General features: G+C 40.4%; 1 protein-coding gene across 1 annotated transcript; it reads right to left on the reverse strand.

Annotated features, from left to right (window-relative positions):
• Nucleotides 1-3,385: 3,385 nt before the first annotated feature.
• Nucleotides 3,386-4,324, reverse strand: LOC306646133 (olfactory receptor 7G2-like; the record flags this gene model as incomplete). The annotated part of the gene is made up of 1 exon (XM_079114592.1): nucleotides 3,386-4,324. One exon carries the CDS (start codon nucleotides 4,322-4,324, stop codon nucleotides 3,386-3,388), a length of 939 nt encoding a protein of 312 aa, XP_078970718.1.
• Nucleotides 4,325-12,607: the final 8,283 nt, after the last annotated feature.

Genomic DNA, 12,607 nt, shown 5'->3' on the forward strand with positions numbered 1-12,607 from the left:
ATTTACCCTTAGGGTTCATTTCACCAGGCATGAGAGCTGCACATGCAGTCAAGTCCACTGCAGCTGTGGTCCTAAGCAGCTACTGCTCAGGCTGAGGAGAAACCACTTGGTGTCTTGGAGGAGACTTTGGACTTGGGCTTTTCAGTAATGTTGGAACTCTGAAGACTCTGGGGACTCTGGGAGATGACCTGAATGCATTTTATACCGTGAATTGTTCATGAACATTTGGGGGCAAGAGGTAGAATATAAGGTTTGGATTTAGAATGTCTTGTCCACAACCCAGTTAGTTGTGCCAAGTCAGTGGGGTAGATTGAAGAAAGGCCAAAGACAGAGCATGAAAGTGGCATGTGAGACATATGATTGATTAAGGAAAGCTTGAAAGAGATCAGTGACTGCACTAAGAAGGGCTCAGTGTCAGTAGGCTCAACCAATAGCACCTTTATCTCTCACAGTGTTTGCCGAGCAGTACATCCTTTCCCTCATAGTGAATTGTGCAGAAGCAGCTGCTGGACAAGTGACGCATATCATCTCCAGGGCGCCTGAGTTCCAGCCAGGTCCCCATTTAGAGAGGTTTATATGTTAGTCTACAGAAGCAGCAATATCACTAGCATTTACTTGCTTGTGTGACCAACATTCCCAGGAGCAATGTCCTGGCATACATGCAAGAAAGCAGATTCTCCAGATACCAGTCACTTACTCTTGTTCCCAGTGGGGTAAGAGACATCCAGAGTCCTTCAAGGCAATATGTGACTGTACATTCAAGCACAGTATTGCTCTCCTTGTTTCTTTATCTTGTCTAGGTTTTTTGGAAGAAAAAGGCAGCATACAGGAACATGGTGTTTTATTGATCCTCATTTCTTAGATATTATGCATGCAAAAAACTCAGGCATTGAAAGCCTAGACCCCAAGGCAGCCTTCTATAGAGGTGGGACTTTTAATCAATGATGGATCATGAGGGCTCTGACCTCATCTGTGCATTAGTCCAAAGGTTGTATGAGTCTTAGCTGAGGACTACTGGGAGATGAGACCCAGTTGGAGGAAGCAGTCCACAGGGGGCATGCCTGGAAATCTTGAGCCTTCCACAGCCCTTGTTCACTTTCTGTCTGCTCCCCAGCTACCTAGTGCTGAGCAGATTTCCTCTGTAAACTCTTCAGGCATGACATTTCTCCTTGGAGCTTCCCAACCATGGACGGAGTCCTCTGAAACCACCAGCCAGGATAAACCTTCCTTTTAAGTTGTTCATGTCAGGTATTTTGTTCACAGAAACAAAAGGCTGAATAACACAGGCCAGTGGAAAATAGAGAGAGAGAGAGAGAGAGAGAGAGAGAGAGAGAGAGAGAGAGAGAGAGAGAGAGAGAGAGAGAGAGAGAGAGAGAGAGAGAGAGAGATTGTGGAATGTTTCTATTGTCCTTTATAGGACACACCCCCAGGGACCCATCCATCTTCCACTGTGGACACCTTCAAAAGGTCCTCCACCCCCAATATCACAGCAGAACACCCATCACACCTTATGTGGACAGGACATTGGGGGATAAATACCCAGAGAGAAGGACTGTAAAAGCACAGACACTCAGAATTTTTCTCCTTACACCTTACTCATTAATAGATGTTTGCTGACTGTTAAGCCTTTTTCCCTATATATTTCAATGCAAATACTAAAAAGTTCTCTTCTTAAATTCATTGAATATTTGCTGAATATTTGTGAATATCATTCTCTCTCTAGATTTTGTTTTTATTTATTTATTTATTGTTGGAATGTTGCTATGTCCCTGCGTTCTACCCACTTAGGCAGATTAGTAGGTGGAAATGCTGGTCCATTCTGATGCTCACTGTAAAATTTTAAAACTTACATAACTTTTATATTTAAGAACTTCAATGTTTTACTTGTTAATCACTGTACCTTATACAATATTAACTCATATTACATGAATTTATACTTTTCAAAGTAAATCATTTAGAACGTAAAGCCAGATAGCACTGTAATGTCTTTCTTGGGCATCTCAATGTCACTGAGACTTTAATAAAGGAATAGTTGATAAAATGGAGAGTCAGCAATGGGATTACAAAATGAGGTTCAATTTTTCCATGAACTTCAAAGGAAATAGTAACACATGTAAAAAACGTGGTGAGTGGGCTGAAACCCAAGTGAGTTGGGTGGGCTCTCAGGGGGAGAAAGAGACCCAGATCTATGAGCATGACCAGCCACACTCATTCCTTTAGTTAGATGAGCAAAACCCCCAGCATATGCTGTACCACATCAACTAGAAGAAAATCATAATCAATTTACATTTTCCCCCATTATTCAATCATTGTGTTGTGCCCAGAACTGATTTATGGCTAGAATAGCTTAATAAGAAAGGAGCATTCTGAACCCCCAATATCAAAGTTGATGTGAGATTTCATTTTAAAATGCTTCCTTAGGAACCTGCACATCTATTCCCGGGAACACCATATATATGATCAGAGCTCAACCTGGGCACACCACCATCTTCTCTTCTCAGAGAAAAGGGGTATCTGCATCCTGCTTTGGGGATGTACATAAATTTGCTGTCATCTCAAGAAACTCCTTGTGTCTTGCTTTTGATGCAAATTGGAATTCTTTCCAGTGGTTAAAGTCAAGAACCTGCCCAGGGAGAACTGAGGTACCATTGCACCCTTGTGAGGGGAACTCCCTGGACCCCTGACTGCTGATTGAAGGACTTTCTAGATTTATTTCTATCAACAAGAAAGTACTTGCTCTTTGCAGGTAAGGAGGAAATGTCTTAGGAGGAAATTGCCAGGGACAGAGGTAGAGCTTCATTTTATTTTCAATTTTTAAAAATTTCTTTATTGTTTATTGACATAATATTTCTAACCACATATCAGATAGAGTGGAATGTTTGGGTTGTCAGATACACTGGGTGTTGAGCTAATTGGGTACTTAGCATTAGCACATATATCAACTTAAACTTTCATGGCTCATGGTGAGATCATTCAAATTTCACATTTATAACTATTTTTAAGGTATATAATACATCATTGCAAATTATGTTCACCCTATTATGCCATAAAATGCTATAACTGGTTCTTCACATCAAACAGTAATGTAGCACCTGTTGATCAACCTCACCCTCTTCCCCTTCCCTCTGCTTTGTTGAGATACCTTTCCTGTGTGTTGCTAACAATAGGATCTCTGCATTAGGCTCTGACTCTGGACAAGCAAAGACTGTCAAACCTCTCAGAGTTTGCCATAAGGATTGGGAAGTTACAGTGGAGTTACAAGGCACCTGGTCATTACATTATCTCATCAACTAGCAGAATGCAGTGACAGAAAGTGCTGGCATTCTGGCTAACCAGGAACCCTGTCCCTCTGTCTCACTCTAGAAACACAAGTCCAAAGGAAACATCACAGAACAGAGGCTGTCCTACCCATGAGCATCCTGACAGTGGCCTTCATGTCCCTGTTCCTCAGGCTGTAGATAAAGGGGTTCAGCATCTGAGGAACCACAGAGTACATCACTGAAGCCACTGCGGAATCCCTGGAAGAGTCAGTCACTGCAGAACTAATGTACACCCCCAAACCTGTCCCGTAGAACAAGGAGACCACAGATAAGTGAGACCCACAGGTGGAGAAGGCTTTATGCTTCCCTCCTGATGAGGGCATTCTAAAGACAGAGGACACAATATGAATGTAAGAGAAAATGATTCCAGAGAGAGGAACACCAGCAAATAGAGCAGCCATGAAATACACCAGCAGGTTATTCATGAAGGTATCAGAACAGGCCAGCTTCAGGACCTGAGCAAGTTCACAGAAGAAGTGGGGGATCTCAAGGTCTGTGCAGAAGGACAGGTGCAGCAGCATCACAGTGTGGAGGAGGGCATCCACAGAGCTGAGGATCAGGGAGAATAGAACTAGGAATGCACAGAGACGAGGGTTCATGATGACTGTGTATCTCAGGGGGTGACAAATGGCCACATAGCGGTCATAGGCCATCACTGCAATGAGACAATTTTCCATGCCAACAAAAACTATGAAAAAGCAGACCTGGGAGAGGCATCCAGTGTAGGTGATGCTCTGATCCTGTCTCAGGATGTTCACCAGCATCTTGGGGACTGTGCTTGTGCTTAAGCAGATGTCATTAACAGACAGGTTACAGAGGAAGAAGTACATGGGGGTGTGGAGGTGGGGGTCAGAGCTGACGGCAAGGATGATGAGCAGGTTCCCCATGATGGTGACCAGGTACATGGACAGGAAGAGGCTGAATATGAGGGGCTGCAGTGCTGGGTCCTCTGTCAGTCCCCGGAGGAGGAATTCTGAAATGACTGTTTGGTTCCTAGCTCTCATGTCAGTTAAGAATCTGAAGCAAAAAATGGTGTGTATCTATAATAGCATGTGTGACAAGCAGTAACACCATCATTTGGAGACAAGTTAGAAAACAAACCTGTGGACCCCTTGATCTTCATATTTTGAACTCCAGAACTGGGAGTATTTAAAATTTGATTGCTAAAGGACCAAGATTCTGTTGCCTGGTTATGATAGTCCTAGCAATTAATGTACTTACAGACCGCCTCCCCAACCACTCTACAGAGTTCAAGTGTGCTTTGTAGCAATCATCATGTTTGAGAAATGGATGATTTCCACTCAGAAGGAAATGGACACTGTCTCATACAGAATGAGACCAGCAGTCTGAGATCTGGAGAGCACCAGAGCAAATATATGTGTGCAGAGGATGACACAGGGACCAGGAGCGTGTGATGGACTGACCCTCATCATGTTTCTCCCTCCTTTGTTTCTTACCATCCTTGCTGCTTCACAGGTAGAATCTCTGCGGATACACTTAGTCTGATTTCCCAAGCATTACTTAAGGGACTCAAGTTCATGGTTGGCTTCCAGGGAAATGATGCTCCTCATCGGGGACATTGGAGATGGATGATCTGTCTCAAGAAGTGCAGAGAGAACAGTTGAGTGAAGATGCACCTGTTCAGGAAGAGTCATCTCTGGGAGGAAGCTCGGGTGTTTCTTCCTGGCTGGGGCAGGGTGCCTGAATGAGGAGGTCACAGGCTGACTCCTATCACCTCAATTTCCCTGGGGGCTCAAATTCCAAAGCTCCTCATTAGATCAGTTACTTTACTCTCATGGTGACCCCAGGAGTGCATATCCTTGAAGACCAACTCTGTAGCAGTGAAGGTTCAGGTGGGATGGATTCCTGATCCCTGAGGTCAAATCTACACCTTTAACTCTCTCATTTGTTCCTGCTCATCTCCATTTCTTGTACCTGGCAAATAAAACTTCTCTAATAAATTTCAGTATTGATTTTAAGTTATAAATGAATCCATACAATCACTCATATCAAGTACACTTATTTTTATGTAGAGTAGCAAAATACATTCTACATATGTGGGTATAATTTTGCAATTTATCTAATTATCAACCAAGCTGATGTAAAAATACAAATATCCAATGGTATCTTTCCCAATGTATCACTGATGTTTATTGAACCATAATTTTTACTTTTTATATTTGCACAGTTTTTCATCCCTTTATGTGGTCAATGATGATGGCAAAAAACAAATACACAGGATTGTCACTACCTGGTTAAAACTTTGTGAATACTTTTTTCAATATTGTCACAGGGTTTCCATAGCTTTGTTTCCAATGGGCTCCGTGGTTTGAAATTATGGTCCTTCATCTTGGTTTTTAGTTTTTAAATATTGCTTGTTCAAATTATTTGTACATGACAGTGGAATGGATTTATACATCTTGATAGACCATAAATAAATGGAGTGTAATCCCTCATTTTTCTGATTATACATATTGCAGGATCATATTGGTTATGCAGTCATACATGTACATGAGGCAATAATGTCTGATCAGTATTAAAGCAGCCCTGGCTTAAATTCTCTGTACAAAAAGGTGTAATACTATGCCAATTTGTCCATTGACTCAGCACATTTGAGTAGATTAGATTTTAACCAAGATGGCATTGTGAGGGTTTTATCATCTTAACCATATTTTCTTCAAAAAGGATAAATAACAGGTAATATATAGAAATATATCAAAGTGATTATTTTAAAAAAAATGTTCAAAGATTCCATCAACCATAGGAAAACTCACATATGAAGTAAATTTATCCTGATTACCAAAACAAAATACTGACATGACATAATGATTGGCCTGAAATAGGTTCAGTAAATCTGTTTCTGTAAGAAAGAAAGTATTTTGTTCTCTCTAGGTAATGAGGACTAAGTACCTTTGAAGGAGATTGGTTCTCAAGTGCACATATGGAAGTCCTTTTTGGAAATTTGTTCACTTATTTTCAGATGACTTATATTTGTACCAATTTCTGAGTTAACAAAGTTTTGATTCTCATATCCATTTGGCACCGATCAATTCATCTTTCTATGCTTGACTTATTTAAATCAGTATCACTTGAGTTTACCTGTATTGATGCCAATGACAGGATTTCATGCTTTTGATAGATGATATTCCTCTTTGTATATATACCTCATTTTCTTCATTCATTTCTGTGTTGATGGGCTTTTAAGATGATTCCATATACACAATATTTTCAGCTAGCGTGTGACTGGAGGAGGCAGGTCATTAGGGGCATAGCTTAGGATTATTTATTTTATCTGTGTTGAGGGAGGAATGACTCTCTGCTACCTGGTGTGATGTCCTAAGCTGCTTCATCTATCATGTTCTTCTTTAGTGACTGTTTAATTCAGCCAGGGCCCATAGCAGTAGAGTCAGCCATCTATGAACTGAGACCTCTGAAACCAAAAGCCCCCAAATAAAACTTTTCCTCCTTAAAATTGTTCTTGTTGAGTCTTTTTTTCACAGCAGCAAAAAATCTGATTAAAACATATGTACTAAACTGAATCCTAGGATAACGACACAGTCTCTGAACACCAGTGACCAGGCTGCTTGTCATGTACAGGACTAAGAAATCATGAAAGATTGCAAAGAGGGAAAGAGAACATTTACAGAGATGCATGCACATGCCAATAGTTGCTAGATTTGAGGGAAATAAAATATTTATTCAATACAAATGGCTCAGCAGAGAACTCCGACTTGATGAAAGTGATGTCATTGTTATGCAAGATTTTCACAATCCAAGGTGGAGGAAAAGGACTTGAATATGACAAATGCCTTGACTCTCAAACTTTTATGAGGAAAGTTATACTCTTGAAGTCAATGGTTCCTTCTCAGTTATTCAACAATCCTTCAATTCTATCAAGAGATATAAAAAATTATTTAGTGTGTTTAATGCAGAAAGGTAAAAGAATAGCTATCCAAATGATTCCAATATGAGAAAGATTGCCCATTTTGTTAGCGACCACAAAGATAGAGATAACAGACAATAAGTGACTGGTTGCTAAACCCCAAAACACAGACTCTTGTAAGTCCAAAGAAGAAAATAACAACAATGACTCAGAAATCACTTACGAACTTGAAAAATTATTGATGTCAAAATGTAGGTAACTGATGAAATAAATTATGCAGACATATATAATGGAGTGATAACAATGGCTTAGAATTCTACGAAATAAAATTTAGATAAATATGTATAATATAATCAAAACTACCAGCATTAATCCAATTTTTCTCTCTATCACATACAAAATGTGAAATTGAATGTAGGCCCATGAGATAATCCAAAATATGTTAATTTGGAAAAATCTTATTTCAAAATGGATAATATTCACCCTGTGTTAGTCAGATTTTTTTTCATCACTGTGACCAAATGATTGACCAGAACAACTTAAAGGAGAAATGATTTGTTTTGCCTCATGGTTTCAGGAATACATAGCCACAAAAGACTCAGTGCCTGGACAGCTGAGCATGGCGAATTCTGAGAAAAAAACTTCTTGGTTCCATATGCCATTAGAGAATCCCTATGCTCATTTTTCAAAGCAAAGTCATTCAAATTAGCTTACACTTTCACATCCTTGAACCTAAGAAGGGTGGGATTTGGTCAATTCCTATGATGACTTGAAGTCATCCTTCCAGTTGTGCCAGAGCAAAGTACTTAGCTTCTCCTTAGTGGCACTACTCCCTTCAGAAGCCACACCTTCCTTGACTCCAATATTGCACATACTTTTCTGGCTAGACTGAAAATATTTTCTGAAATATTTCTGCTCTTCTTTCTCCTGATGCTCACTGTAAACCTAGCTTAAAACTGCCATCAATACACATCCTGATGCTTAAATGCAGCGCTGCCTTGATATTTCTGCCACCAGATTACTTATTCCATTGACTTTAAATTCAACTTCACACAAAATCTCAGGACATGAACCAAATATTGACAAGTTGTTTGCCAGAATGCAACATATGTGGTTTCTGGTCCAAATTTCCCAACAGAGTCATCATTTGAATGTGAAAACTCACAAGCACAGTCTTTAGTGAGAACGGAAGAGGATGGGGATAAGATATATTTCCAAAGGCCATGCTCTCCATGACTTACTTCCTTCGACTTGTGCCTTCTGCCTACAGTTTCCAGCACCTCTGTGAAATTTAGTCAGCTATGTGTAGATTAATCCACTGATGAAGTCAGGTCACTCAGTACCCAACCATTTCCTAAAAGTTCCACCTCACAACATTGCTGTTCTAGGGATCAAACCTTCAACAAATGTGTCCTTAAAGGGCACTGAATAGACAAAGATAAAATCACTTAGCATGTGTTTCATAAATGAGGAAAATTAGGCTATGAAATTAATACATTGAGGGCCAGCATTCAAATCATGACAGTGACATTACATGTGACTCCATAGATAGGTCAATGGACAAAGGGAAGGACATTCGACTTTCTGTTTGTGACATCATGTCTAGACACAACATTGACATCTTCTGCAACCACCTGGTGTGTATAAGGAAAATCAGTTCTTGGAAGAGGTCATATCATGTAGGACAAAATAAAGACTTAATCCCCAATCTATACATTCCTTCTTTCAGAATCTTTTAAAAATTTCTTTATAATTTTTAATATTATGTATACTTTTAAAAAAAATTTTTATAGACTGAATTTTGATTCATAGTACACAAATGGGGTACTTCATTTAGTTTCTATTGTTTTTTATGACGTAGATTCATACCATTCATGTAATCATACATGTACGTAGGGTAATGATGTCAGAATCTTTGTAATGAATAATAAATCTCTTGACTCTCTAATGATGTTAGAATTACAGCTCATGTTTGAGAACTAACAACATCATCAATAATAGACTTCCAATACTGTACAACGATCTCAACCACTGAGATAATATAACTATGTGGATTTCTTAAATAATGAAATTGAGCAAAGGGGATGCTGTTGAGACCTCATTAATACACAGTTTGCCAGGAATCATGTCAGCAATCACTCCATCAGACATGAAAAGTAAGTTTCTTGGCCTCCCAGTAGTTCTACCTATGAGATGAAACGCAGGATGACCCAACCATGGGATCAAGCTGAAGCTACTTTCCAGATGAGAACTGGACTTTGAGGAAATGTTTTCTCACCTTAGACAACTTCCACAACTCTCCTTCTGAGACTCATCCATACAATATCACTAAATGAGAATCCCCATGCTTTTACTCAACTTGATGGATTCTGTGAACTTTGACAAAGGATTCTTTGTGTAACTTATCTCTGGAACTATACAAAAACCAAACCCACGTTAGAGGTCCAAAGAGAAATGCACTTATCTGTCGTATTCTCGTAACTGGATGACCAGGGAGAAGGGATCTTCTACTTATTGCCAGGGCATTAATTAAATATTTTCTGAGTCTTTGCACATCTGCAAACTCGTCTTTCTAAGATTTATTTTAATGAGACTTGCTAAAGTTTCTAATTTCTAATATTTTCCTTCAGGCTCTGCTTCTAGGAATCCAGAGCAAAGAAACTGTGTTTAGAGACTTCGAGTCACATGTCAATTATCATAGAGCTAGACAAAAAAAGTTATCTTTAAAGCCAACTCTGAAATCTATGTGATTATAACTCTACCTCCTCCCTTTAGAAGAACGTTGGGACTGAAGGAGGCACTTTGACTCACCATGAGCCTGTCACTGAACCCAAGATCACAAAAGGAAAAATCGAACAAGAAATGCTATCCCACCGTGGAACTTCCTCAAGGCCTCCTTCATGTCCCTGTTCCTCAGGCTGTAGATAAAGGGGTTCAGCATCTGAGGAACCACAGTGTACATCACTGTAGTCACAACAGTCTTCCTGGGGGTGTCAGTCACTTCAGAGCTAATGTACACGCCAAAACCTCTACCATAGAAAAAGGAGATGACAGACAGGTGAGACCCAGAGGTGGAAAAGCCTTTATGCTTTCCTTCTGATGAGGGCATTCCCAAGACAGAGGACACAATGTGAACATAGGAGAAAATGATCCCAGAGATGGAAACACCACCAAACATGCAAGATGAAATGTACACCAGAATGTTTACAAAGAGGGTATCAGAGCAGGTGAGCTTGATGAACTGAGAAAGTTCACAGAAGAAGTGGGGGAATCTCCAGGACTCTGCAGAAGGACAGCCTCAGCACCATCATACTGTGCAGCAGGCCGACCACAATGCTAATGGACAATGAAACCATAACCAGCAGGACACAGAGGCAGGGGTTCATGATGACTGTGTACCTCAGGGGGTGACAGATGGCTACATAGCAGTCATAGGCCATCACTGCAAGCAGAAAATTTTCCAAGTATCCAAACACTATGACCAAGCCACTTTGGGTGATGCAGCCTGAGCATGTGATGCTATGATCCTGAACTTGGATGTTCACCAGCATCTTAGGGATTATGCTTGTGCTTAAACAGATGTCATTAAAGGACAGGCTGCAGAGGAAGAAATACATGGGGGTGTGGAAATGGGTGTCATTGCTGATGGCCAGGATGATGAGCAGGTTTCCCAGGATGGTGACCAGGTACATGGACAGGAAGAGGCTGAAGACGAGGGGCTGCAGGGCTGGCTTCTCTCAGTCCCCGAAGGAGGAATTCTGAAAGATCTGCATGGTTTGTGCTCTCCAAGTTGCTGAAAACATGGGTTAAAAATTAAATGAATGCCTTCCAGATGAGGATCAGGAGTTATATCACCCTTTGATACTAAGGAAAACTTTCATATCCCAACGGACTTAGGACAAGCTATGGGGTTTAGGAAATATATGTTTTAACAAAAATGTGTATTTTAACAAAAACTTATATTTTAACAAAAAATCTATATTTTAACAAAAAATATAAATCAGTTTGTTATCTCTAAGCATTGAGAATCAGTGCTTTAAAACAATCCATTTGTTACATATACCGTGTACTTAAACGATATTAAAATGTATTTTTTACAGACATTTTCTACTTCTTCAAAGTGTTCACTACCTCCTACTTCCTTTGCTGGGAACCAAGGCTTCTCCACACATTCCTAATTGATGAGAGTGTAACAAAGCATATGACATTGGGTTTCCTTCAGAAATTTTCTATATCTTGAAGCTAAAACAAAAATGGAATGCACTCTTTTCTAAACCATGGTCTCCAAATTTGGTGTGCCTCATAATCATCCGAAGGGCTTTCTGTATTAGGGATGAGGTAGATCATGGCCCTGTCAGGCCCACAGACCCAGGAGGATGTGTTGTGGTCATGACACAGGGTTAGTGTTGGGAAAACTTGGATTAGTCAGTGTGTCTGATTGCTGAGTTGGCTCTCAAGATCAGTCCCTGTTAAGGCCTGAGCAGAGCACAGAGTACACTTTCTAAATCACCTTTCAGTTTTCACAATTTCATGATGTCACTAGAATAGTTTCTTCCTAAACAAAGCTCCAAGTTGTCCCCTACTTTCAAGGTGTGTCCACTTTTACCCATTAGATTAACTGTAGCAGGTGAAGGGCACCCGTCCAGATGGTCATGAGAAAGGGTGAGAACATACTGACTTTGAACTTGAAGTTCATAAGACTCTCCCTGGAGACTGAAGCCCTTGGCCCTAACAGTTAAGTGTGTGGATGACATGCTCCATCATGTCCTGAGGAAACTCCTTCCAGTAGCATGATGGGCAGCATATCATTAAATTAAATAAATGAGCAAACAGCAGAACAGCTACACAAGAGACAGAAGCAAAGGCACATGCATATAAGAATAGAAAGAAGCCAAAACTATGTTTTATCTTTGGATGACAAACCCCAGGTAGCACAGGCTTAGATCACCAGGCTTCCCATCAGGAATGTCCCTTGACAGCAGTGGCCCCTCTCATGAGGAGCTGTCAAGTCAACACTTAGCATTTGGTGTAATATTAGACTTGCAGCCAGTCTGGTGGCACTAGCCAATGATAGCAAGGTCAAGGTCAGCCTGGGCAACTCAGCAACAGCCTGCATCAGTAGAGAAGATAGAAAGTGCTGAGGACGTAGGTCATGAGAAAACACTTGCCTAACAGGTTTATTGCCCTGGGATTGATCATCTGGACCACACACACACACACACACACACACACACACACTATAGACTGGTATATCTGAATTTAATCCAGGCTCCTGCCTTACCTTTAGTGATGGAGTGATCTTAACTGGGTGTCAAGACTGTTTGTCCTCTTTATTTTTTATAATGGGAGCTCTGATGGATGTGTTCATTAGCTGCAGCGTGGTAATCTTTCAGAAAGGACACTT

Source organism: Sciurus vulgaris, assembly GCF_902686455.1.
Source record: "Sciurus vulgaris genome assembly, chromosome: 16".
In the NCBI taxonomy this organism is placed as follows: domain Eukaryota; kingdom Metazoa; phylum Chordata; class Mammalia; order Rodentia; family Sciuridae; genus Sciurus; species Sciurus vulgaris.